Below are 27,878 nucleotides of genomic sequence, written 5' to 3'. Positions count from 1 at the left end.
TAGTTCAACATAATATATTGATACTGTAGAATAACTTTGTTAAATGCTATGATTTCAGTGGTCTTTTCTCTTCTTCAAAATACTTCGATATGTAATTTATGTATTTCACTTACACAATAATAAACAAAGGCTTAATAAAAGTTTGATTTGTATATCATCCTCTATGGCATGATGTAACCTAATTCGTTCAGGAAAATGTGACGTGGTGTTCAGCAAAATTTGCATTCATTTCAATCCTCTTTTCATCTTCATCTTCTTTTATTTCAGGCATTTTGTTGTTTTGATTTCTTCCATAGAACAGGACTTAAACACTTTGAATCAGCTGGAATCACATTTTTCTTCCAACCTATTAAATGAAACCAAATTAAGAAAACTAAATTTCTCAAATTATTGAAAAAATATTGAATAGCAAAAATTTCTAAGTAGTCGTTCATAAATGATAACGCGCTTTATTTTTACCATTCTTCAAAAAACTCTCTTAACATCTAACAGTTTTTTAAAAAAACCACTTCACCATGCCCTAACTCCTCTTGTTGAATTTCACACAATATTATATGGTCGGATCTCACTCCCTTTAGTAAACCAACTGCGGACCTCGCAATAAATCCACTGTGAGCGATGATTCATTATATCCGTTTCTTTGAAACAATATTCAGCAGTATAATTAAACAATATAATTTGTTTCATAAATTATTAACTATGCAAATATGTAGTGTTTCAGAAAAGCAAAAAAGGTTCCATTATAGCAAATTTTTAGCAGTAACGAAATCTTCAATCGGAAAGCGTGACCCACCGGTGGTTCACGCTAGATTGTCTCATCGGGCGGCGTACCGGAGTAAAAACTGGTAACAAATAAATTTTATTTTTTAGTTTTTTTCCGGGAATAATAAAAATCCATAACTACCAATTGTTTTTAACGGATGCAATTTTTATATTGAATTGCTTCTTCGCCGGGATAAATTTCCTTACAGTGAATTGTTAATGTTGAGAATATATTAACTTCTCCCGAATATTATCTAATATTGAAATAGTTCTTCTACCAGTATTTTCTCTTTTCCGTCCCGCTTTCAGGCGCAACACCCGGCGTGAGCGTGTTAATAAATTCTTATCTTTTCAGTTATCGTCATTTTTTGGAATAATTTTGCTTGTTCATCGTTTCAGTTATAGTCATTTTTGGAAATTTTTAGACGTTTATCTTTTCAGTTATCGTCCTTTTTTAGGAATATTTTTAAACGTTTATTGTTTCAATTATTGTCAGTCTTAGAATTTTTTAAATGTTTGTTTTCCATGATTTTTTTTTAAAAAGTTACTAATAAAAGCTGGAATTTTTGTGCTACCGAATTGGTTCCCCAATATGGCCGCTTTTGCATTATTCCACAAGCATCATTCTTTCCAGGAAAATAATTTTAAATTCACCCATGTAATATGCCTCATTTCAATTTTCATGAGAATTCTTTATGATATACTCCTGAGCTTATAACATGGAATAAAAATTTTACAATAAAAATTAGTAGTAGTAAACTTATTTTAATGAAAAAGATGTTGAACAAATATTTTAAAATATGGGATACCACACTTCTGGTTACCCCCTGATTCATCCTTGATACAATTTGTTGCAATTTCACTCTTACCCCTCCGCGCAAGACAAGATTGTTGGTCGGTCCATTTATAAATCTGAAAGTCAAATGTATATTTCCGATGAAATCACCATTTAGAATAAAATTTAATTTAAAAAATTTCATGATTTAGTCGATGCATACTTTTAATTTCCGTTCATGAATGTTATGTTTATAGCTGAAGATCTGAGAGATAGTCTACGTTTTTACACTTCATGAAATAATATACATATATATATATATTAAATTTTCAATGGACAAGCATAAAACGGGGATCAAAAATCACTTAGTGATATCGCAGATTCTATCCGGTGCCATTAGAGGGCGTTTAAAAAGTATTACAAAGGGGAAAAAACCAGAATTATTGCACATTATATTTATATTAATCATATGTTATAAATGTAAGACCATTGCAAAGTTTTTTCCAGATATATCAATGCACGCCTGACATCGATGGTGCATCGACACACCCTTTAAAAGTCACCAAGTGTGTCTGGAATGCCACCTACTGCCTTTATTTCTTCTTACTAAGTCTTCCGAGCATGCAATAGGTGTTTCATACGCACAACTTCTTTTAAAGCAAAGAAGAAATCTATTGAAGAGAGGCCTGATGATCGTGGTGGCCATGTGATTGGTCCACCTTCATACTTGCTTGTGTATATGCTCCTTCGTAACTTTATCACCCTCTAATGCCGTTTGAGATCCTATGTGATTTTTTTGATTATTATATAATGCCTGATTTGTCATGTCATTTTGTAAAGATTTTTTTTAATTATCCTGTATATGCTAATCTAATTTCAGGTGAAATGGATAGAAAGGAAATATATAGGTATACAAAATGCTGTTTCGTATGCGTCAAGGTAAAAAGTGACGTTCCTCTCTATCGTACAGTTACGATTTAAGTAATTTAAATAAATAAGGGAATGGATCATTACATAAGATATATCGTAAAGTTACGATTTAAATAATTTAAATAAATAAGGGAATGGATCATTACATAAGATATATCGTAAAGTTACGATTTAAGTAATTTAAATAAATAAGGGAAATGATCATTGCATAAGATATATCGTAAAGTTACGATTTAAGTAATTTAAATAAATAAGGGAATGGATCACTACATAAGATATATCGTAAAGTTACGATTTAAGTAATTTAAATAAATAAGGGAATGGATCATTACATAAAATATATCGTAAAGTTACGATTTAAGTAATTTAAATAAATAAGGGAATGGATATATCGTAAAGTTACGATTTAAGTAATTTAAATAAATAAGGGAATGGATCATTACATAAGATATATCGTAAAGTTACGATTTAAGTAATTTAAATAAATAAGGGAATGGATCATTACATAAGATATATCGTAAAGTTACGATTTAAGTAATTTAAATAAATAAGGGAATGGATCATTACATAAGATATATCGTAAAGTTACGATTTAAGTAATTTAAATAAATAAGAGAAATGATCATTGCATAAGATATATCGTAAAGTTACGATTTAAGTAATTTCATAACATTATCATTACATATCATTACATAAAAAAAGGTGAATAACAGTCATCGCAGGAATTACATAAAAGGATAAATAGAAGATCGTATAGTTTTAAAAAAAACATAAGTCCAAATGAGTTACCTGATCCTTCGTTCCAGAAGGATCCCCAGATTCTGTTGCTGGTCAATTGCTGTTGAAATTGAATCATAGAGGACACATGGTTTAAATTACTAACTTCACTTTATTTCGTAGATATCACTGGTAAAGGTTCAATTCATGAAGATGGCATTCAGTCGCTCACGAGTAACGCGAACTTTGTATCATATTTTTGAATCAGACGAGACTTCCTTCTTTTTTAAAAGGGAAATTCGAGAATCAACGACTTGTAACAATCAGGATCATCGTAGATTTGGTGACTGCTACTATGAAAACTCGCCAACTATTGGCGACAAGGCACACGCGTTCAGCATCTAAATTCGCTAACTTTCAAATTGGAATAAAATGTAATTTATCTTTAAATTCATTTGATAAACTTTAATTTAAATATAGTTACATCTTGTACTTTAAAAAAGGATAAAATACTAGCTATTCAACTGGAAGGCGAGAGCCTGAAAGTTTTAAAAAATAAGAGCGTTGTTTCTCTCATACCGTGGCTTCCTCAACCGACGCCAAGAAGGCACGCGGAAAGAAGCAAAGCGCTACTCGATTAAAGTTAAGGTGGGAATCATCGATATGAAAAAATCAATTGATCAATTTAAATTTAGTGGAAGGCTATTGTGGTTAAATGAACCAAAACTGAAAAAACTATTGAGTTGAATATCGTCGCACGTGTGATGTAACAACATCACACTCTCCCTTGTATTTCGTTTTATATCATTCTTTATTCTTCACTCATGTTAAAAGACAATACAACCATATTAGCATTTTGTTATATTGTGTGAAAATCAAATTCTGGACTTTTCAGAAAACTTTACAATGTGTTTCTTTTAATATAATACCCTAAAAATGATTAAAAAATGTTTTACCTGTAGCTAAAACAGAAATAAATATAACGACTGAAGTGAGTATAAATCCTAACGTGGGATACCACATGTGCGCAATTTTATACAGGATGAATATTTCCCTGAAATATAAAAAAAAAGCAATATTATATAAAAAAAATTATTAATTACTTATTAACACTTACTATGCATTACTATTAACAATTAATATTTAATATTTTTAACAATTATTTCTTTAGTTATTGATGAAATTATTTACGAAGGAGAAGTTTCCCTGTCGACTGTAGACAGAAGTGGATATAAAAGAAAAAATAAAAGGATGTTGAATGTACGACGAAATTTTATATTTCTACATAATTATCTAGTACGTTGAGACATGTGTCCTTCCTCTTCTAAAGCTTCAAAAAGTCTTTCAGAAAGAAATCAGGCATTGTATATGGAAGAAACGTTTACGGGTTGCATGACTGCAGCATTGCTTTTAAAGCGCCTTCAGCTGAGATTTTTCTTGTAAATCCGGACATAAATAGAAGTCACTGGAATCCAGATAAGAACTGCATGGCGGATGATCAAGGCTCTTGCAACCAAAAGTGGCATAATGGCTTTGCTTTGCCGTCGTCGATGCACGTGCTTTCTTATTGTCATCCGACAACACCTGCTGAAAGACGGCCAGGTCGCTTTTTCCGATTGACCACCTTATATTTCAATACACCGTAGCATTGATGATTTCAAACTCCGATAACTCCGGGACACGATTTAGAAACTCGTCTCCATTTTGCACAGGCATTGCACCAGCGCCATCTGTTTGATCACAGTCAAACGATAGCCAATGGTGCATAGGTATCTTTCACATTCAACAACTATCTGTTCGATTTACTAAGGAACTAAGGTTCGATTTACTTATTAACATATGAGGGAAAGTAGAAAGGAAATTTATTTTTGAACTTTCCTTCCTAATATCCACACCCATTGCAGCACTATAATGCTCCAAATAATCTAATTTAAGCTTAAAAATGTTAATCTTATAAACATTCCACGATTTCATTACAGTTAGTAGCAATTTAGTAAATCCATTTCAATTTCTCCCCATTTATGTTAATACTATTTAATAATAAAATTATTGCAAAACAGTGATATTTGAGATATTAAATTGAATTGTTTCTTTAAAACGAGCATTTTACTAAGAATAATAGAAAAACTATATTCTGGAAACAGTATTTAAAAATTTTAAACAATTTCAACCAAATATATTCTAATACTGACAAAACAGTTTGGATAAAAATTGTACATCCTAATTTCTTTAATATAATCTTGTTTTTGGAAAAGAAATTTAAGAATATATGTTCTCAATTAATTGACCTGATTAAAAAAAATTCATCAACTCTGGTAATAGTTTTTATAGAATATCAAAATTTTGAATTCCAATTTGAATTGATTTTCTTAAACGAACTGATTCAAAGTAGAAAATTTTCTGTACTCAAAGTTTAGATAAAAAAAAAAAAGTAAAATGAAATTAGATTGAAAAACGAAATACTTTGACTGTGAGATTTTAATTCAGGGCACATCCTGAAATGTGTGTTTACAAAAATGTGAACATGCGCGTTTAAGAAAATGGACACAGCTCGAAATGCGTGCTTACGAAAATGAACTCAGCTCGAATTATTTGTTTACAAAAATGGACATATTCAAATACGTGTTTACGAAAATAGACACAACTCAAATTGCGTGCTTACAAAAATGGGCTCATTCAAAATGCTTGATTGAGAATATGGACACACCTCGAATTGCGTGCTTATAAAAATGGACATATTCAAATACCTTCAAGAAAATAGACACAGCACAAATTGCGTGTTTATGAAAATAGAGCGGGTTGAAATGTGTGTTTACACAAATTGGCACAACAAAAAATACTTCCTTTCACTATTCAATCCAAATTTAACTATACGCAAGAAATTACGTGCTTACTTTTCCTTACTTATTTAAACATTAAACGTAATCATTACGGGGCAAAGTCCCAGACTCCGAGATTGCTGAGGCTAGGTGAATTATTTTTTAGGCTAGTTTTTTAATTCAAATCTCCTAATGATAAAATGAGTATTTAAACTTCGGACAACGTAAATTTACTACCATTATTATAAATTTACAGTAACCATGGCAACCTTGCAAATACAACTGTTGACTTTTAAAGTCTAATTTAATCTTACGTTTCTAGTGTTCTTTGCAAATGAACGATATCAAATTACGAATTTATTTGGGTTCATTAGTTTATCCTTTAACAAATGTTCATAAACGAAGTTTGAAAAATGAAATCAAATGTATACCCACTTTCTTAAGCAGCTAAGAGTATTTTCATGAGCATGCCTTTTCGCCGTTTTAAGTTTTAAAAACTCACCAACGAAATGTTCGATCTTAAAATCTTACTAAAACTTCCTAAATTTTCTATTATTTTAAACCTAAACTGATAATAATTGATTAAGCTTAAGAGAGAATAATAATAAATATTTACTTGGAGTTTGTCGTCGGAGTCATAATCGTTGACGAGTTAAATGAAGTTGTTACGTTTTCAGTCGATGTGCAACCACTGATACTTAGAGGCAAAAATGGTTGATGATATTTGGAAAACAGAGAACCAAAAGAAATCCAGGAAATTATTGTAATACCGAAAATAAAGGCAAATGATATAAGCTGTAAAATAAATGATTAAGAAATCAAACATTTTTAAAAATACACATTTAAGAGTTCAAATAATTTAAAAAAATTACATTTAAGGCTTCACATTTAAGAATTCAAAAAATTTAAGAATTTAAAAATTCAAAAAAATTAAAAGCAACCAGATGTTTTAAAACACAAATATTTACATAGCAAACAAAACATAACCAAAATAAACAATATTCTAGTAAAAAAGAGATATACGAAAAAAGAAGAATTGAAAAATCAATTAATGAAAAATTGTCGGAGATAGAAAAGTACGATTTGACTCGTTAAGCTTAGGAAACAAAATATTGATTCTCATTAACATTCAAAACAAATTTCTCAGTTTCTCATGAGATGGTGCTTTTAATTAGGTGAAACTGTAAAACACTTATGCAGAATCAATATTTTTATTAGTCTGAGGACAAAGTTAACAGACAATCGTACCAACAGTTCAGTTAAGTCATGCAGCAGAAAATGTTGCATTGTAGCGACATCTGATTATAAACTTTGCAACTAATTTTGAAATTTTAAGAGAATAAATTGATTGGTTTCCAAAGTTTAAGGTTATTTTCGATAGTATTTTGTTAAGATTTCTGCCAACGTAAATTTAGTAAAGAAACAAGGTTCAAACACAAGAAAGTGTTCGAATCAGATTGGTACAAATCTTCGCGGGTCTTCAATGGAAGCAGAAAGAATGCCCATGTAGCTGAGCGTTAATATCTTTGGAATTACAAGTTACTGATACTTAAAGCAGCGTAGCCAATTTATATATATATATATATATATATATATATATATATATATATATATATATATATATATATATATATATATATATATATATATATATATATATATATATCAGAGCAAATAAAAAATACTATTAACACTAGATTAAACTTTAACACTAGATTGTCAAAGGAAGAAAGGAAGTCATTTTGACTGCTTTTGGGCAATATAGGTATATACTAAGTTTCAGTCTTTCTAGTGTTATGAAACATCGCTACATTTGTAATAAAGAGTTGTAGTCAGTTACAAAAATAAAGAAGTTTTCTGATCACTGGTAAAAAATATGATATGAAATATATGAAACTGGTGATATTGATTAAATTCTTTAATAAGATATCCTACTTTTGATGATTAAAATAAATATTTTATACGTCATCACTTTCACATACTTGCCAAAACTTAAAAGATATGCACCTGGCAATAGACGCAGGTAAATTCTGCAAAAGGAAATTTACTTGTAATGATTGAAACACCAGTTTGTATGTAACACTTATTAAGAAATCACTAACTTTATAAAGAATTAATTTAGAACGCCATCTTATCTGCCCTATAATTGAGGTTTTGTAGCAATTGGCCGTCAAAAGCAATTTGGAGTTTAAAAAAAATTTATACGAGATAAACTATTTTACTTTTCCTTTCACTGAAATTTTTTGTCTCAATAATAAAAAAAAGGAATGAAAATTTGAAAGAATATTTTGAGCAAAATAGGTTTATCTCTAGACTATCATAGGTATAGGTTTATTAATCTAATTTCTTATAAAAAATACTCTAATATTAGCTATGAAAGTTATTTTAAATATAATAAATGAAAAATATTTCATCAAGTTCAAAAATGATTAAGTACGTACTTTATCACCGGCTTTTCTTGTTAGAACACCAACCAAAAAGATGGCCAAAATCGGACCGTCTCCTGCAGAAATCACAACAAACGAAAGACGTTTAAGACTTTGTATATCCAAGAAACAGAAGCTGAGACCGATGCAAATTACGCCATACATAAGAGCTTTAAGAAACAAGTATACAAAATGTACATAATTGGTTAATTGAAATTATAAAAAAGAATTTATGTTTCTAATTTCAATAAACGTGTCAAACAATGATAAAAATACCCCCAGATAGCAGAGTTATCAGATTGTTAGTTATCCGTTATTATCAGAGTTATCCGTTATCAGATTGCGACATAAATGCGACAGTCAAACACTCCTACAAGAGATAATTCCACTGCACGGGTTACTATAAACGGTAAATCCAATCCTTTAATAGTCCGATTGCAGTGACACGTTTTGTGATATCCCACGCTGCGCAGTTTAGTATCCCGAACGTAGTCATGCTTATGGAAAATTTCCCCCACTGCGCAGTTTTTGCCCGTTCGCACGGACTACAAAATTGATCCTTGACATGACCTTCTTTCTTCTAGTTTAGAAAAAGTTAGCAAGTTTTGGGCTGGTCACGGATACTTATTTATGAAATCACGTGACAATTTGCAACATCACAATTTGACCTCACCCAGACACTAACATGAGACATTAAATATCATAGTGACGTCACGGGGTGACGAATATGGGATACGTCCACGTTTCAACTCAGTCACACTGTGACCCTGTTGAGAAGTATATATGCTACAGTTTAGTCACACCGCGACAAACATATTACTATCATAGCAAACATAGCACAAAACGCCGTGACAAAAAACATAGCACTATCGAAATCTAATCTACCTCCCCCAAATACTTCTAAATTAGTTGGCTTTAAGTACGAGATCTGGATGTAAGATGGTTTGTTTGTCTGCTTGTTAATTGTATATCTTTGTTAATGTTGTTTTGCCAATAAAATATGTTATTAATTAGTGCTGGTATTATCCTGAACCTCTTAAACAGTGACAAGCCAATTAATGGAGGGCTTGAAAATAGAATAGGTTTCGAGTTTTTCCCAACAAATTATCGGATCCGGTAGCAGAAATCTTCCAGCGTGACAACGGGTGCTGTGGATTATTTCAGCACCTTCGGATTATTTTTCATCTAAGATTTATTTTAAAAAAGCAAACAAACAAACAAGGAAAACTGCAGAAAATCTTTTTTAACTCTAATCTAATCTCTACATTTGCTTGGAATAAAAATTTCGAAAAAAAGCTGAATTAAAAAAATATTGCAAAGAAAAAAAATTTGAGAATTTTTTCTGTTACTTGATTACAGGCTTGCTGCAAGAATTTTTTCCGATTTCTTAGCATATAAAATTAATCTTAAATTTAAACAACCTAAAGTTTACTTTTAGGAATATCGGCTTCATATAATGTACAGAGTAAGAAAATGGATGCGCCCTGAATAACTTTTAATCCTTATGATCGGATTTTCACGTTTTGGGACTCGAATTTAATGGCTTGAGGGTGTGACTTCAACTGTGCTATTTAATTAGAGCACATGATGTTTTCAGTTACGAAATAAAATACAAAAACGCACTTTTTCCGAATAAACATACCTTTTTTTCGACGGATTCGGATTTCTGATCCCCCCCCCCCAAAAAAAAAACGGAATAGCCGCATTCTGGGAAATATGATCCCCATAGTTTGATCGAGAAAGCGATCCTAAGTTTGTCATGTTAATTTTACGTTTTGCGTATTTCGCCATATCTCGAGAACTGTTTTAGCCAATTTTTAACTCAAAATTTTTTTTTACTCTATTTTAACATTAGTTTATCCAACGATAATTTCATGCTCAAAAAATGAATAAATTTCAATAAATATTTTTGTTTTTAATTATATTTTTTTTTAATAAGAGTCGAAAAAAATTTAAATTTTACGATGTGCAATCTTTTTTATCATTATGAAGTATGTAATTTTACATGGCAAAATGCAGAATTTGAGTAAAATCGGTTGATAAGTTCCTGAGAAATCGAATTTTGAAGAAGTGGTACATTTAAAATTTGATTTCTTAGGAATTATCAAACTGATTTCGCTCTTCCACATTCTGTTATAAATATTTACTAAAAATTTTTGCGAGGAATTATCTTTGGATAAACGAATTTTAATTGTGTCCAAAAATGTTTCAGTTCGCTTTAGAAGTTCTCGAGATATGGCGAAATACGCAGAAAGGAAAATTAACATTAAGGTGTCCAAACTTTCAATTGTGATCCTGACCAAACTGTGGGCTACCATAATTCCCATATTGCGGCTACCTCCTATATTTTTCGGTCAAAAATCTGAAACCATTGAAAAAAGTGCGTTTTTTTTGTCTGATTTTGTAACTTAAAATATAGTCTGTATAATTTAATTACCATATTTGTGGTCACTCTCTCGAAATAATAAGATTGAGTCCTAATTCATGAAGATCCGATCATTAGATAAAAAGCTATTCTGGATGGTCAGTTTTTTTGGTACACTCAGCACATTAAATTAAACTGAATTTATAAAAAAAATTGTCTCTGTCTTACTGCGTTGAAGTCGCAGGCAAATTTGGATTTACGAAGATAGAGCTGCATGTTCACTCCATAAAGTTTGCCACCGGGATAGAAGCAGTCTAGAAAAGGCGGTGCTTACCTAAAGGTTACTAAAAAATTTAGGAAAGACTTTAAATACGGCTAAATAACTTTTTATCATTTTGATTTGCGTGTTAACATGCCAATCCCAAATTCTAAAAAGAAATTGGTTCATGTCATTTCATGGTTAATCTCATGTCATGTTCATTTAAAAAAAAATTCCTTATTTTTAATGTACCATACATTTTAGTTATTAGTCTGCTATTTAGGTATACAGAATGGCCGAAGATGGATACAGATGGCACGTTAAATCTGTCGAGCCGCGAAAATACTCCATGTTCCCATAACAAATCAATACCTCTGGAGGTGCTGGATTGGAGATCGATCGTTCTCTGATTCAGGTCGAAATTACGATCTGTGGATGAATGAATGGATGTATGAATGAGTCCGCCCTATAATTGGGTGCGACGTATGGTGTGGCAGAAGTCGAATTCCTGACCATAGATAGCTCCACTGAAAAACAAGAAACGCACACTCTGCCATAAATTTGCTCGGTTTCACCAAGCAGGATTGCTGGTATGGCTTGTTCCATTGGAAACAACAATAACAACAGGTATGCAGAATGTACTAAAAGGCAAATTAATTTATGTAAGGTTCCAAGAATTATAAGGAGTAAAAAGAAAAAAAAGTATTAAAAAGTACATTTCCATTGTCTTCTTAGTCCAAAAATACGAACTGTAACATAAATGTTTATATATATATATATATATATATATATATATATATATATATATATATATATATATATATATATATATATATATATATATATATATATATATATATATATATATATATATATATATATATATATATATATATATATATATATATATTAAGAACATTTACGCGCATATTCAACTAAGATATATTTCAAGGATTTTATTGCTAAATAAAATTATTGGTGGCATCAATGTTGTTTGCTTCCGTGGTTTAAAGATAGGTTTTTAAAAAGAAGGTACTTACACAAAGTTTTTGCTAACCACACAATTTTAAGGTCAGAAATTTGTCCAGATTTGAAAATAGGTTTTATGAAATCTACAACTGTTATAGTAGAGGCACAGTTCAACGCTGAAGATATTGTGCTCAGTGAAGCACTGAATATTCCAGCTATGCAGAGTCCGGTCATGCCAGGGATATTGCTGAATTTGTTCACAATGTAGGCAGGTATCATCTGAAATGAAATACAGATCAGTGTTATCTACTAAAATCATCTACTTAAAAGAAGGAATTGGGACAATTTTACAAGGGTTAGTAAAAGAATTTAAGCATGATTTTGCAGTGTGAACAAATCTTTTACTAGCCTATGATTTCAGATATGCCATATATATGAATAAGAATTTTCATTTTCTTGATGCGTCGTATATTAAAGATATGACTATCAACTTTAGTACTGGATGAAATATTTGTACACAATTGTAAAAAAAATTCTGAATTATTTTCTGTGTCAACAACAAACATGTCCAATTTAGAACAAGAAAATTTCAAAAAATGCAATATCATTACTTTTTTCGTTACGAGCAACTATTCAGAAGGATAAGCGCGATGACTTGTCTATACGAGATTCATACTTAGCTGGCATCCACGCGACGGCTTGCGTGTATTAAAGCCGTTTAGCCCGTATCCAAATGATAATCTGTGTTTACGAGTACTGTATTTAATCGGCATCTACGCTATGACCTGTGTGAACAAACACCGTATTTTACCTACATCCACGCGATGATATGTATGTGCAAGAGACGTGTTTAGCTGGCATCCACGCATGGACCCTTGTATATGAAAGCCGTTTAGCCGGTACGCGAGTAATGACCGGTGTACGAGAGCCGTATTTAGCCGTCATCAGTGCGAGGACCTTTGTGCACGAGAAACGTTTAGCCGGTAACCACGTGATGACCTGTATGTACGAGTGCTGTGTTTAGCCGGCGTCAGCATGATAGCTTCAGCATGAACCATTAAAACGACTAAAACCATATTTCAAATGTCTTTGGTATATTTTATGAGTAGATTAAAATTTTTAATCATAATGCTTTCAAAATCTCTAATCATAATACTTTCAATATTGTTATACAACACTTAAATAAGAAAACGTTAGCATCAGTTTACTGACTTCTAATTTGCACACTTCGCGGTGCACTGTTCAGTGGCCTCACTTCAGTAGGAGTGGTCTGCCGTAACGAAAGGGTTGACTGTTGTCAAAATATTTTTACATCTTCGTTGAATAAAAAAGCTTTTCCTTAAAACAAATACCTAACCTTTTATATTAATAATAATTATAATATTTTAAAACGTCATAGCAATCTTAAAATATTAGATTTTTCAATAAAACTGTATGAATAGATAATGTTTCATAAAATGATAGAAATGATAATGTTTGATAAATGATAACTATTGAGAAAAATTATATATCGAGTGTTTTAAAATTGCTGATACGAAATCGTCTTATCCAGATGCAGAAATTATCTATCCAACTTTGAGAAACAATAAGGAGTTACTAAATAATGCAGCCAATTTCTGTTTCAAGTATGTAACTAGGTTTTGGTATCTTTGTTTATGTTATTGATGTAGAAATATCAAAGCTAAAATCTAATTTTCCCCCAAAAAACAGAGGAGAATACTCTGAGATATTTTATTTTAAAAACCAGCGGTGATCAGTCGGACCAATTTTTAATTAACGGCTATCAATGTTCACCTCCGTACACTGTAAACAATTTTGATGTATAGTTGCCAACATTTTTGGTGTTGAGGTAACCAAAAAAAATTTTTTACAGTCACGTTTATAGAATTTTTCGTACTTATAGTTTTAATTATTCATTTTTTGTTTTTTTCTTTACTATAGCATATTTTTACGAGAATCAATTTATGGCTTCATTGCCAAAACATTTCATTTAAAAAACAAGCACTTTTTTAATAGTATGTAAGCATTAGATCTCTGGAATAATACTTATGTAGTCAATTTCATATAACTTTTTGCACGGTAACTCTACAGTTCTGTACTTATAAATGTATTTAGTTTGTCTGAACATTAAGAATGGTGGCAACTAAGCACAAATTTCTTTTCAATGTAGCCTTGAAATTTTTTAAACAACATAGAAGGGAAAGTATTTTTTGGATCAAATATTGGGACAAACTAACTTTCTTGAAAGAATTTTTGAGGGAACTAATCCGTTTTTAGGTTACATGAAGAGGAAAATCGAGAAATTCTCTCACGGTCAGCCCTAAGGCAAGGGGATTATAACCCATTTAAGATATTTCAAGTCAGCACTGTGGTCGATGTCATTAACCAGTCATCACTAGGACTCAAACCTGAATCATTTCAATAGAAGGTGAGTGCCTTCTCCCTTGAGCTACCGCGACGCACTTTAAGGAATTTGGTCGGAAGAAACCACTGTTAAAGTTCCCGTTGATTTGGAATTGAGATGAGTAAGGGAAAAATTATTTTATCTTGTTTTTTAAGGAAAAAAAATTTACTGAGATGATATTTTTTATTTGTGATCTTTCTTTTTATTTATGTTTTCTTGCGCTTGGGTATTTGCGTTCCAAAATAACTTCAGAAACTCTGTATTTACAATGAAATAATAAACAAATAAAAATTCATAAAAAAAGTAACTTCTAACAAAATTATTAGCAAAACCTTCGTTCGTCACATTCTTAATTAATAGAACTTATCTAATTAATTCTAGACGTTATTGCGCTGTGAAGATGAAAAAGTAGTATTTACTGAAAATCTATTTCATGACATTCTACTCAGGCCTAAACTACACTTCAAGTGTCACCCTTCTCCATCACAGGTTTAAGCAATAGTTATTCTAATGAAATTTAGTGGATTAAAAGGTCAATAGATAGTATTGTTTTTGAAGCAAAATTAAATTCTAAGCAATTAAAAAAGGTTTACCCTTACTTGATCATGCTTCGTCAGTCCTGAGTATTTCTTATTCAATACTGGATCACAATCATGGTAAATCCCATACAATACAATTCCACAAAGCAAGCAAATTGCAAACAACAGAATTTGTGGTAATGCACTCAGACGAAGTACTCTGCATGGAAACAGTACATAGTTATTATTCAATAACCAAAATTTAATAGTATAACTACATTATATAACTATATCGGATTATTTGATTGGACTCATATAACCAGAATTCTTCATTATTTTATTTTATCGTAAAAATCTACTTATCATTAAACGCGAAATGCTTATTATTTATATGCTTCACTCTACATTAGTCCCGCAGTGGATTGATCGTAAAGACACGGTTCCCAGTAGAACACTGAAGTTAAGAATCAGTAGCTGCGGTCAGTAAGTGGGTGGGACATCACTGTGATCAGCATGTAGTGGAACCGAGGGTACTCGGTATCGGTCCTCGCTAAACTGTTCGACTTCGAAATGCTTCGAAAATGCTCGACTTCATGAGCAGGTTGTGGGACTACCAAAACAAGGGAGCCACCCTCTCTGCAGAGGATCAAAATTGTGATGGCATGTCTCCGAATCATCCTCAGGGATGTTTCCCAGACTGTCGCCAATAGCCCATTGTGCAACTCTAGTACAACGTAAATAATGTTCCTACCTGTCGCTCTATATTTAAGAAAATTGTAGGCGCTCTCTTATCATTATTTTATTAGCTCGCTTATGTTAAAAGTAACAAAAGATGTATAAAAAAATAAGGAAAATGGATCAGATGTTGCCCGATATAAATCATAACGTTTGTAATGAAAATTTTAAAAATATAAATGTCAAAAAAAGATACAAAACAGTTTGCAATTTGAACTGTTATACACTCTAAGGTTAGAGCTGTAGATAGTTAAATAGCAGAATTACTTCTCAATTTTTACTTCTGATAGTATCAAAAATTTTGTATTCCTAAGCTTAAATATTTTTTTTCAGATTCATTTGATTATATATCAATCTAAGTAATAGTTTATTTTGTTCCGATTTACATCTGAACAAATTATTTTTACATAAAACTATAATAATTATATAATTTATAAACAAAATAATCGTTTTTCTCCCTTTTTTCTGAAGTACAGAATTTTAAAAGAAAACAAAAACAAAGATGAATGAGAAGCCCTCGCAAGTGCTAAGTAGAACGAGCTAGAAGCAGAAAACTTTCCAGTGTCTAAACGTTAACTTGTTTTATACTTGTTAAATTAACTTTATGAAACATTATTTGTTTTATTCAAATATTTAAAGCCCTAATGAAATAAACATTAAAATAAATTGCAGAAAGTTTCAAAAACAAAGAATTATAAAAAGGTGCAATGTTATAACTGTATTTTCTTTAAATTTCATTGATTGAAAGTAAGGCAGTCGGATACCTGCAAGTGACGTACAAATATCGTATGATGCAAATACGTATCGTATGATACGTATGATGACGTACAAATATCGTATATACAAATTCGTATGATCAAAGTAAGGCAGTCGGATACCTGCAAGTGACGTACAAATATCGTATGATGCAAATACGTATCGTATGATACGTATGATGACGTACAAATATCGTATATACAAATTCGTATGATCAAAGTAAGGCAGTCGGATACATGCAAGTGACGTACAAATATCGTATGATACAAATACGCATCGTATGATACGTATGATGACGTACAAATATCGTATATACAAATTCGTATGATCAAAGTAAGGCAGTCGGATACCTGCAAGTGACGTACAAATATCGTATAATACAAATACGTATCGTATGATACGTATGATGACGTACAAATATCGTGTATACAAATTCGTATGATCAAAGTAAGGCAGTCGGATACCTGCAAGTGACGTACAAATATCGTATGATAGAAATACGTATCGTATGATACGTATGATGACGTACAAATATCGTATATACAAATTCGTATGATCAAAGTAAGACAGTTGGATACCTGCAAGTGACGTAGTGTGGGTATCTCGATCCTGATTGTTTGTTGAAGCGTGGCATTTGTTTACGTTAGCCAACTGTTCTACTGTACTACAAACATTCTACTTTGAGTAAGCCAATCTCGTCAAGTATTAATTCTCGCAACTGGCACATTCTATATTCTTTCGCAAAGATTTTAATTCTTTCACTACATATTACTTACTTTATAGACAGGCATAAAACCGTTCAAAACACAAACAAACTAATTATGCATCAAAGTGACCACGTGCGCAGAACGAAAATATATCACATTTGCAATAAAATACATAAACAAATAATAAGTCTAAGTTATGTAAAAGGCGTAGACGCGAAAGTATTATATTTTTACAAATTTGGTGTGCGATACGGAACTGTATAAAATTAACTTCACGCTAATTAACATTTTAACTTATGCGGAGAAACTTAGCCCAAATTGAACATGCCATTTTGCTTATAAACGATCAGCTGGTGCTAGCGTCATAGGTCACATGCGTGGGTATTCGTAATCTTCCTCTTGAAGTGCATGTACTCAATTAATAAACTACTAAACAATTAAAATTTCATTATCGAAACATTTGAAATACCTTTAACAACTTTAAAAAAAGCATTCAACGAATTCATAAACACTCGAATGAAAAATATTTGTTGCTATTTACTTTTTATTATTTATTTTATATAATTTACTTTAGCTTCGACCTGTACAGTAATTATTGGATGTGATTTTAAAATCTCTCTTTTAAAAAACAATAAATTTTAAATGTTTTTTCGCATTTCAATAGACGTAAAATAATTTAAACAAACTGTTATGCAACACTCTACGTCACGAATTTTTTCAGGTATTTTTTAAATGAGTGTAAACGTATTAGTTTTACTTTATTTTTGATTAACTTTTTAAAAGTACCTAAATCGTAAAGATAGTTAAAGATGAACTTGTACGTACAATTGCGTTAATTATGCACAAGTTATATATAGTTTGTCTGTAGAAAAAACTCCCCTCGTCGCGAAATCTAAGTCCACCGGCTGCTATGGAAACAAGAAATAGTTCATTTATAGAGGGGAGCTTCTTTCTCACCTGATTCCGTTTCTCTCACCGAACCAAGCCAAAAACTGTCTTAAATGATAACCCAACACCCCTACCTGCTATAGCTAAACCTAGTAACTATATTCACCATCACTACTCCTGACGAATGGCCAGGGGAGTCCTTCACATAGACAAACTATACTGATATGCAACATTCCACTTACGATTTTGCTCTTTTAACATCGCTCATACTCAGTATTCTCTGCACTTCAAGTTGATTCGTTCCATAAGTAACAATTCCTGCAATGAATCCACGTAAAATACAACTCCAAAAGTTGAATCGTTCTAGAAAATCCAGACGAGGACTAAAACATTTCGAAAAGAACAAAATATTTATAAAAATAATCTACATATAAAAAAATCTACTTAAAAGTCGTCAGAAACACAAAAAAGGGAAAGGGAGAAATGCTTAGGGCCTTTAATTTCCAATGCAACAAAATTGAATTTCAAATGCCTTTGTCTTATTTTAAACAGATCAAAATTCATAGAAGATTCCCATTGATTGAATCCTAATTTGGTGTCATAATGCTTTTCAAAAGTTATAACACTTTAACTTTCACTTCTTCGTTCTGACTTGCACTTCTTATTAATTAACCTCAGTCTCAAAAATATTTTAACATAGCATAAGTATAAAAAATTGTCCCATAAAGAGTTATCATGTTGTTTCGAAAAATTTCTATTATGGTAACAAAACTTTTGCTAATGACAGTTGCGAAGAATAAACCAGGAAAATAGGTTGCTTTGAGTATAGTTTCGTTCAAAAGTTTTATACAAGAAGTTAATCCTACGTATAAAAGCACCGCTGCATACTACAGCAACGCCAAATGTGGCGCAGTCGTTTGGAATTTTACATTTTGTTAACATTTTAAATTAAAGTTTCTTGTTTCGCATTCATGGCTTATTATACCAAACCCCACACTTATACTCTAATTTATTCTCTGACGTAACAAGGAATTTTTAATATTTCATGTTTATTTTATGACATTGCGTCATATGATTGTCATAGTCAATTAGCAATTTTTCTTAATGCTTTAATGCAATTTTTAAGTTATAATATAATTTAAATGCTTTTATACAATTTTAAGAAAAATAACTTATGCCTTGCATGTTTTATGCATTCGTGAGAAAAAGAGTTATTTTTTTAGATATTTACTTGAATATGTTATCAAGTCTATGACCTGCTCTTGCTGTTTCATAAACTTTTGATAGACCTCCACCTTCTTCAATTCCAGTTATGAAAATAGACAATACGCAGATAAACATAAGACAAGCTTGAAAAACGTCAGTCCACAAAACAGCTTTCAAACCACCCTGAAATAAAACAAGACAGATCAATTTTAAATACATGAATTATTTTTTAATGAATTGATTGTTTTCACTCGTCGTTAAAATTTTCTTTCAAGTACTGGATTTTGAAAGATTCAAAATAAATTATTATTTTGATGGACTCATAAGTTAATTATTAATTGAGGAATAATTCAGAAGACCCTTAATGAAATACAACGTAAAATGCTTCACATCATCAAAAAAAGAAAATATATAAAACTATCATGTCGTTTTTGGTTAGGTTGGGCCAGAAATATATATTATTGCCTTTTGTACATTGCCTTTTGTACATTGCCTTTTACGTTTTACAGCTTAAAGGGAAAATCTTACAAGTAATCACTATCACATGTGTTACAAGGGATAATTCAACAATTACAATAGGTTAGAATATTTTGTTTCTCGAGGGATTTCATATTTACTTAAGGGAAACCTTCAACATCATAATTGTAACATTTTTTATTCCAAATTATATATATATATATATATATATATATATATATATATATATATATATATATATATATATATATATATATATATATATATATATATATATATATATATATATATATATATATATATATATATATATATATATATATATATATACATATATATATATACATATATATATATATATATATATATATATATATATATATATATATATATATATATATATATATATATATATATATATATATATATATATATATATATATATATATATATATATATATATATATATATATATATATATATATAGTTACTTAAGTTTTAAGTTTTTCTCTAGTTCTGAAAGCTTTTATAACTTCTTGTCATTAAAAAGACTATCTCGGTTATAAAAATTATTTTTTACATTCTTATTCATTGCTGCATTGTCTTTCTTGTAATTACGACATTACGTTGACGGACACAATACTTTGTCTTTCTCACTACCCATTTATTTACTAATTCTATCTCAATTATCATCAATATTTACGCACAGCGTTTCGAAGCTTATTAAATGTATTTCAAAGTTTTTCTTTTCTTTTTAATTTACATTTTTTGCTTTTTCTTGTATATTAAAAAATTTATTTTTAATTAATGTACGAGATTTATTTTCTGTGCAATGTAACTTTAGAATAATGAAGTATTATACAAGCACTTACCAGGAAACAATATAAAGTGCAAACAACTCCCAGTGATACAATTGATGTCTGAAGTGGTAGATCAGTTACAGCACTGAAAGCTAAAACTGATCCATAGAGCGCAACAGCCATATAAACTACCTAAAAACAATATATAACAGTTCATGTCTAAGATAAAAAAAAAAATTGGACTTATGCCTTGTCAACTGAGCTAATATTTTTTCTGTCCAACCCCTCCCCCCACCATTCCAAAGATTGCTAAAATTTAAATGCCTCGAACCTATCAAACTAGGATGGACGAATTTCACAGAAAGTAAGAGTGAGAAAAAATAACATAGGATATAAAGAATTAAAATCAAGTAGTTCACTTTAAAAGACAAAATAAATATTTATTAATAATGTCCAAAGCTCTCATAATAAAAACTGTCAGCAGATGGCGCTGCAAGCGTGGAAAAAATAATAACTTTCTTTCTCTCAAAACTTCGAAGTTAGTTGCATGTTGGAAAGGAGATTAAAATGCGGCCTGCCGCAATCAACTGTTATTAACACTCATCACCTTTTTTAATAACGAAATTCATGTATCATTTTTTTGCAATATTAATCATCTTTTCTTATACATTATGAATTGAACGAATAAACTTCATTCATGGTAAAAAACGGGAAAACATTCTAAAACTTTTAATTTTGCTAATCATAGTTTGTTTTTGATTAAAAATAAAATTAAATCATCTACTCTAAGCAAAAGATACAATAATGTGATAGGATTATACGCATTACTTATAGGATTATAAGCATTAAGATTTTCTAGCTCTTAAAATTTCTTTAATTTCATAAATTTAATTTTTTTAATCAATCTTAATCCAATTATGATGAAATTAAAGCAATTATTTAACTTTTATCACATTTTTAAAAAAGCGAATATAAATAAGAAAATTCCTTATCACTCAATGTAACGGCTAACCCTTTAATTCAAATATTTCCATTAATCCATAAACTTTAATTCAAATGGCTAACATTTTAAGTCACTAGTTCACTATAGCGACTAAACGAACATCAAAATTTACTTTTAATAAAAAAATTGCTTTATTTCTAGAACCCGAAAAATGTTTCTGTTACACTCTTATATTAATTTCTCGCAATCTTCTGTTGTTCAAACTTTAGCCAGATTATTTAAAATTCAATATTAATAGAGCAAGGTTGGCTTTGTTTTTGACTATATTATCTGTTGATAACTTGCCAACTTAGTATCTTTTCCCATGCTCTTAAGTGTTCGTTGATAACTATTTATTCACTCACTAGAAATTTATAATTCTTGGCATTAAGACTAAGGATGTTTTAGATGCCCGATAGCCCTCAATTCAACCGTTAATAATTGCAAAAATCCATGTTCTAATTCTCGTTAAATACAGCAATGTTTGATATAAAAATTTACCTTGCTATAATTATGCCTCTACAAAACTGCTAGAAATCATGCTTCTTCTCTACAACTGGATTAATTTCTACCACAGGGAGATATCCTAATTACGAATTTAAATTCAAATTTAACAGTCTTAGTATGCAGAAATTATTAATGAATTTACGAAAATCTTGATGGACGTTAAATTTTCTAACTGGAAGTTAAATTTTGGACATTCTTTCTTTTCAAAATAAATTTCAACTTATACACCTATTTCCAGTTGTTTTGATTTTAGCTACTCCAAATAACTGCGCACCAAATTTTTTCTTTAAGTAATTAAAGACGTTTATTTAAATATGGATAATTTTGAGACTCGGTTTAACTTGACATGGCATAGCCCAACAATAGAAAGAAACTTTCAACATATATTCTTACCAATTGTAGAAGGAGGAAGGTTGACATCATAAATTTCATTATTTTGCCAAAGCGCATTTCTATGAACTAAAAGAATAACATATTATTAAATTTTTTGCATAAATAATAAATATTAATTTTTAGTCTTTAGAAATAAATCGAAAATAAGTATAATATATTTCGCAGGAAATTCCATTTCTTTTTTGTTGCTTTACGTTTGGTAATCAAGAATAATTTATGCATGATGTCTTTTAATGCACAACTGTGTCAATTCCCCCCAAAAAATATAAGAGATTTCGATTTATATTCGAACATAAACTAAGTTTTGTGGAAATCGTATTGAAAGTTCGTACAACAAAAGAAAACTTTTTGTGAAACTGTGTGCAAAAAGTTGTTCTATTTGAGCTGGATTTAAAACTAAATAAACTTAAAAACTTCTAAATCGAAAAGTTTCTTATTTTCTAAGCCAGCGTTAACAATTCCAGTCATGTCGTCTTGTAAATTTAAATTAAGGCTTATTATATTACATTTAACATAATATTACTGTTCCATGGTAGACTGATCCTACACTGATGAGAAAATTAATGATCCAAATTACCAGAATACGGTAAAGTGTAAAGATTTTCTGGCTCTATGGGAACATCAAAAAGATCAGTAAATTTTGCCAAAGTGTTTTGGTAATGATTTTGGTAAAATGAAGACTGAAAAACGGTTTTATAATGTGTGATAAAATTTGGTAAATGAGGTAAAATTGGATGCTTTTACCTTGATAACTTAGAGCATGACATTAAAATCATTTATTTGCTAAAATTTGTTATATTTTTTAATTTTTTACTAAATGTGTGCTAATTTTGATACCATATAGTTAGATTTTTAACTCCAAAATTAAGTTGTGTGGTTTAAAAAAATATAGAAATGTCATTACCATACACTAGGGTAATTTAAAAGTAATTTTTTTTCATGATTTCCAGTAGTTCACCAAAGATAAACATCCCTGGATGCAATTAGTGCGGGATGCGTGATCAAATTCATCTGCCTGCGAAGGGTATGAGAGTGCGCTGTATCAGTCCTCCTTAAACTGTTCTACCGTTAAGTGCTCGACTTCCTGAACATTGTTACGCTACTAAAGCGGGGGAGCCATTCGCCTCCACATGGGTTAATATCATGATGACATGTCCCCGAATCATCCTATTGACAGACGCTTTCCAGACCTCAGTCAATAGCCCACTGTGCAGCTCTAGGGCGATACGAATAAAGTACTAGTACATAATGATTGATGTTCTTCTTTTAAATGCTTATTTACATTAAAAAAATTTTTATAAAGCTACAAATTTATCATAGTTCCTTAAGATGTGTAAATAATTAATTGAAACTATGGCAGTATGTATAAATTACATACGCCTTGTAAACTTGTAAATTTTTGGTCCCACAGATATATATTTCGAATAATTAATTACATCGCTTTCTCATTTTTAAATTATTTTCAAAAAAATTAAATGAATATATTTTAATTAACAACAATGAATTATAGAATATTTTGTAAATTTTATACAAAATACAGAATGCAGTATTAATCCAGGGCAGCTTTTTTAAAATATTTGGCACCATGGTAAAAACATTGAGGATAATAAGAAACACAAAAGTACCAGAATTTTTTTCACCGTGTACTGAGAAAATATTTCCGGTAAAACTATTGTACTATGTGGCAATGACTTGGCAAGAAAAAAACATAATTCAGGTTTAATAGAACGAAAATATACGGTATTTAAATCATTGATTAGGCAATTATCTGTACATATAGTTACGGTTTACTGGAAATTCAGGTTTTCAAGATTATAGCTCTTAGTGCCACGCATTTCATTAAAAATACCGAAAAGTGGTCTTTATGCCATATTCTAAGGAATAGCAATAAAATTGTCATATTTCATCACAGATTATAAAACCATATTTCACTTCCAATTTTACCAAAATCATTAACAAAGCACTTCAGTAAAAATTAGCGAGATTTTCTAGATTGATAAAGACGATTAATTTTATCATTTTCTGGTAGTTTTGACCATACTTTTTTTTGAAATGCAGTATTAAAATTTTACCGTTTTATCAAAAAGATTACCAAATAGTATGAAATCTTCAAAGTTAATTAAAAAAATTATTTAAATCTAAGTTAAAATTACTTCTTTGCACAGATACCTCCTTACAGTTTGTACTCTTCATTGATTGAACACGAGTATACAAATAGTAAACGTTGATGGTATACCGACAGGAAATAGTATCCGAAACTTACGGGATACTTCAGAAGTTTCAGCAGACAAACCAATTATTGATATATTTGTGCTGAACATGCATGGCCATACTTTCGTTACATGTAACGAAAAGTAGGTAAAATGCAAGTAAAAAGTTCGTAATTTTGCTGGTACTTCATTACTTTCGTAATTTAATACTTTTACATGTTTTTCCGTTACTTTTTTGGGGGAAAAAGTACAAGTATTTGTAACGAAAATGTCAAACGTAATTACTACTTTCTTCTGAAAAATTGTTAAAAATTTTCCTTAAAAACTGTTTTTCTCGAAAACTTGGAGATCATTTTTTTTAAATTTATAAATTTAATGCATTCCATATTTTACCTTACTTCTTGTTTCAAACACCTTTAAAGATTACAATATTCAGAAAGGGAGAGAACGGTGTTTTTTGAACTCTTAATAACATTTTTTGCAAAAGTCACAATGAATTCGAAAGAAAAAACAAAATTTCCAAAGATTTGGTAGATTTAAAATTAACATAATTTATAATTGCTTCGTGTGTGCAAAAATTGAATTTTTAATTCCGGTTTGGTCTTTGGACATTTTTAACGTTTACTATTTCAATGAATTTTGCAGCCTTTTCAAGTTTTGTAAATTTAAATTAAAATCAAACGCATTTTAAATTAACAAAAAATAAACGCAGAAACGCACTTTCTCTGAAAAAATATACCTTTTGCTTCGATTTTTTGATCTTTGAAATAAAGGGAAAAAAGAATCTGAGAAATATGGGCCCAATAGTTAGATGAGGAACGCGGACCAAAATTTGGAGTCTTTAACTTTTATTTTACTTTTTGCGTATTTCACTATATCTCGAAAACATTTTTAAGCTATTTGGAAATCCTTGCACGTAATTATAACATTTGTTTATCCAAAAATAATTCAACATAACTGTTGCAAAACATAACTGTTAGTAAATATTTATTGTTTTTTATTATTTTACTAGAAAATTTTATCATGTAAGGTACACAATTTCTCACACCAATTCAAGGAATACAAATTCAAAAGGCAAAATACGAAATCAGTCCGATAGCTCCTGGGAAATTGAATGGCAGAACTTTTTCAAAAATCAATTTCTCAGGAACTATTCGACCAATTTCGATCAAATCTAGTATTTTACCATTTAAAATTACATTCTTTTAAATGTTGTAAAAAAAACTTGTTTGCCTTACCATTCAAAATTTTTCGACTATTATTAAATAAAATAATAAGAAATAATAAATATTTACTAAAAATTATTTTTTGCGTGGATTTATCTTTGGATAAACGAATTTTAAAATTGTGCGCAAAACATTCCAATTTCGAGATACAACTAAATACGCAATGTTAAATTTACTTGTGTTTATTCTCATATTGCATATTTTCCCTAAAAATGCCTAAAAAAGGGTTTCGATAGTGGAATTTGAAAACTCCGTGTACTCATTGTCAAGTAATTCTGCAATAAAATTTCACATTTTTGCAATAATTCTCAATTTTACGAAACCCTTGTTTACAGTGAATCTATGCAATGATAGATACGTTTCCCACTATTTAAATACATTTCTTACTTATATATCTCACTTTGGAGGAAAAAGCCAATTTTTTTTAAATATTACTCAATTTAAAACGAAAGAAAAATAACATCTCCTTTCGATAAATGCTTTTATTATTTTATGAAACGCTAATTTTACTCTAAAAGGCTGCTTGTTGGGTTATTATTTTTTATAAAAAATTTTATTATGAAAGATATCGGTGTCGAGACTACTGGGCCCTTTATTAAACTTAAATAAATATCCAACTTAAACTTTAAAACCATTATTTAGTGGTATTTAAACTTATAAAACTTATGTTTTTTAGTTGAAAATCAGTGCATGGGATACACATACGGGCAGTTGAGTATTTCTTTTTTTATTGAACATTCCTGTGTTCATCGGGCAAGCCAGAAACATGTTTAGTTTGTTTAACAGAAACATGCAAATCGATCAAGAGGTATTGCGAAATGTATGAAAAGTAAAATTAACATGGGGTGCATTAAATATTCAAACAAAACTATAGGAAACATGAAGATTAACTTTCATGTGTTGCATAGATTGAAGAGTGTTATGTGACAAGGGCTAGATTCAGCTGGAGACAAACACGAATCTAAGCGATAACTGCTTGACACGAATTCTGCTCCCGGCTCGCACCGACCTCAAAATTACCCTCAGTGACTTAAAATATTTTCAATGGCACACGGATCATGGGATGGAATCCCCTTGCCATCGAGATAACCGTGGGAGGTTTTCGTGGTTTTTCTGTCTATGTGGCACAAATACGGGTGGTTCCATCAAAAAATTCATCACGATGGCTAGTTTGCCGCAATGCTTGATCCAGGAGTTCCATTGTCTTCTGAGATGGGCTCAAAATTACATGATTGCGGAGTTAAGCATTAATTGTTGTTAACTCAGAAATGGGTCGGTTGCTTAACAACGGTCATAAAATAAAATAGATCACTGAAGTTTGGGAATTTACATTTCATACATTTCGCAATACCTCTTGATCGATTTGCATGTTTCTGTTAAACAAACTAAACATGTTTCTGGTTTGCCCGATGAACACAGGAACACTCATGCTTTCCAAAATAAGTTCAAATATATGGGTAACATATAACATATACGTTCGTGACTCAACATATAGCATGTATGTGTGACACAACATATAATATATAAACTCAACATGTAACATATATGTTTTGCGAGATACTCAGCATATAGCATGCGGTTTTACCTCATTGACTGTTGATACACCACATTGGTAGTACACAGGAACAAAGATAGAAGATGCCAAATATAACCCCAGAGGATATAAAAGCAAAGATGCAATAAATGCCAAACCATACTTGTAAATGTCGGCTGGTGCACCTATTAACGATGTAGATGAAGTACCAGTTGCAATTATTGACAGCATAACAGGAAGTTTTGCCATCTGTTTTCCTGCCAATAAGTATTCTCTTGCAGATGTTTGACTTCCATAATATTTTGCAACAACTCCTATGCCTACAGATATTAATAACATAGCGCCTATAACAACATAATCCGTGATTCCAAGATGATGCTTCACCATGTTCGATCTGTTTCTTCACCAACTCGAACAGTAGATTTTTTTCGTTCTTTTTGGTAAAATAAAAACTAAAGAAATGTCGAAATTTCAATCGCTTATTTGACGTAAGTGATTACGATTTCTTGCTAG

At 30.4% G+C, this 27,878-nt stretch overlaps 1 protein-coding gene across 1 annotated transcript; it reads right to left on the bottom strand.

Annotated features, from left to right (window-relative positions):
• Positions 1–119: 119 nt before the first annotated feature.
• LOC107456244 (sodium-coupled monocarboxylate transporter 1) lies at positions 120–27,878 on the bottom strand. The gene is made up of 11 exons (XM_087153246.1): positions 27,417–27,878; positions 22,396–22,461; positions 20,586–20,705; positions 19,262–19,419; positions 18,273–18,413; positions 15,026–15,164; positions 12,094–12,301; positions 8,445–8,599; positions 6,620–6,798; positions 4,141–4,238; positions 120–346 (listed from the first exon to the last, which is right to left on the bottom strand). Exons 1-11 carry the CDS (start codon positions 27,750–27,752, stop codon positions 264–266), a joined length of 1,683 nt encoding a protein of 560 aa, XP_087009372.1. The 5' UTR covers positions 27,753–27,878; the 3' UTR covers positions 120–263.

Source organism: Parasteatoda tepidariorum, chromosome 10 (assembly GCF_982258835.1).
Source record: "Parasteatoda tepidariorum strain Cologne lab strain chromosome 10, Ptep-v5.0, whole genome shotgun sequence".
NCBI classification, from domain to species: domain Eukaryota; kingdom Metazoa; phylum Arthropoda; class Arachnida; order Araneae; family Theridiidae; genus Parasteatoda; species Parasteatoda tepidariorum.
The sequence above is the reverse complement of the archived record's forward strand: the minus strand, read 5'-3'. Positions and strand labels throughout refer to the sequence as shown.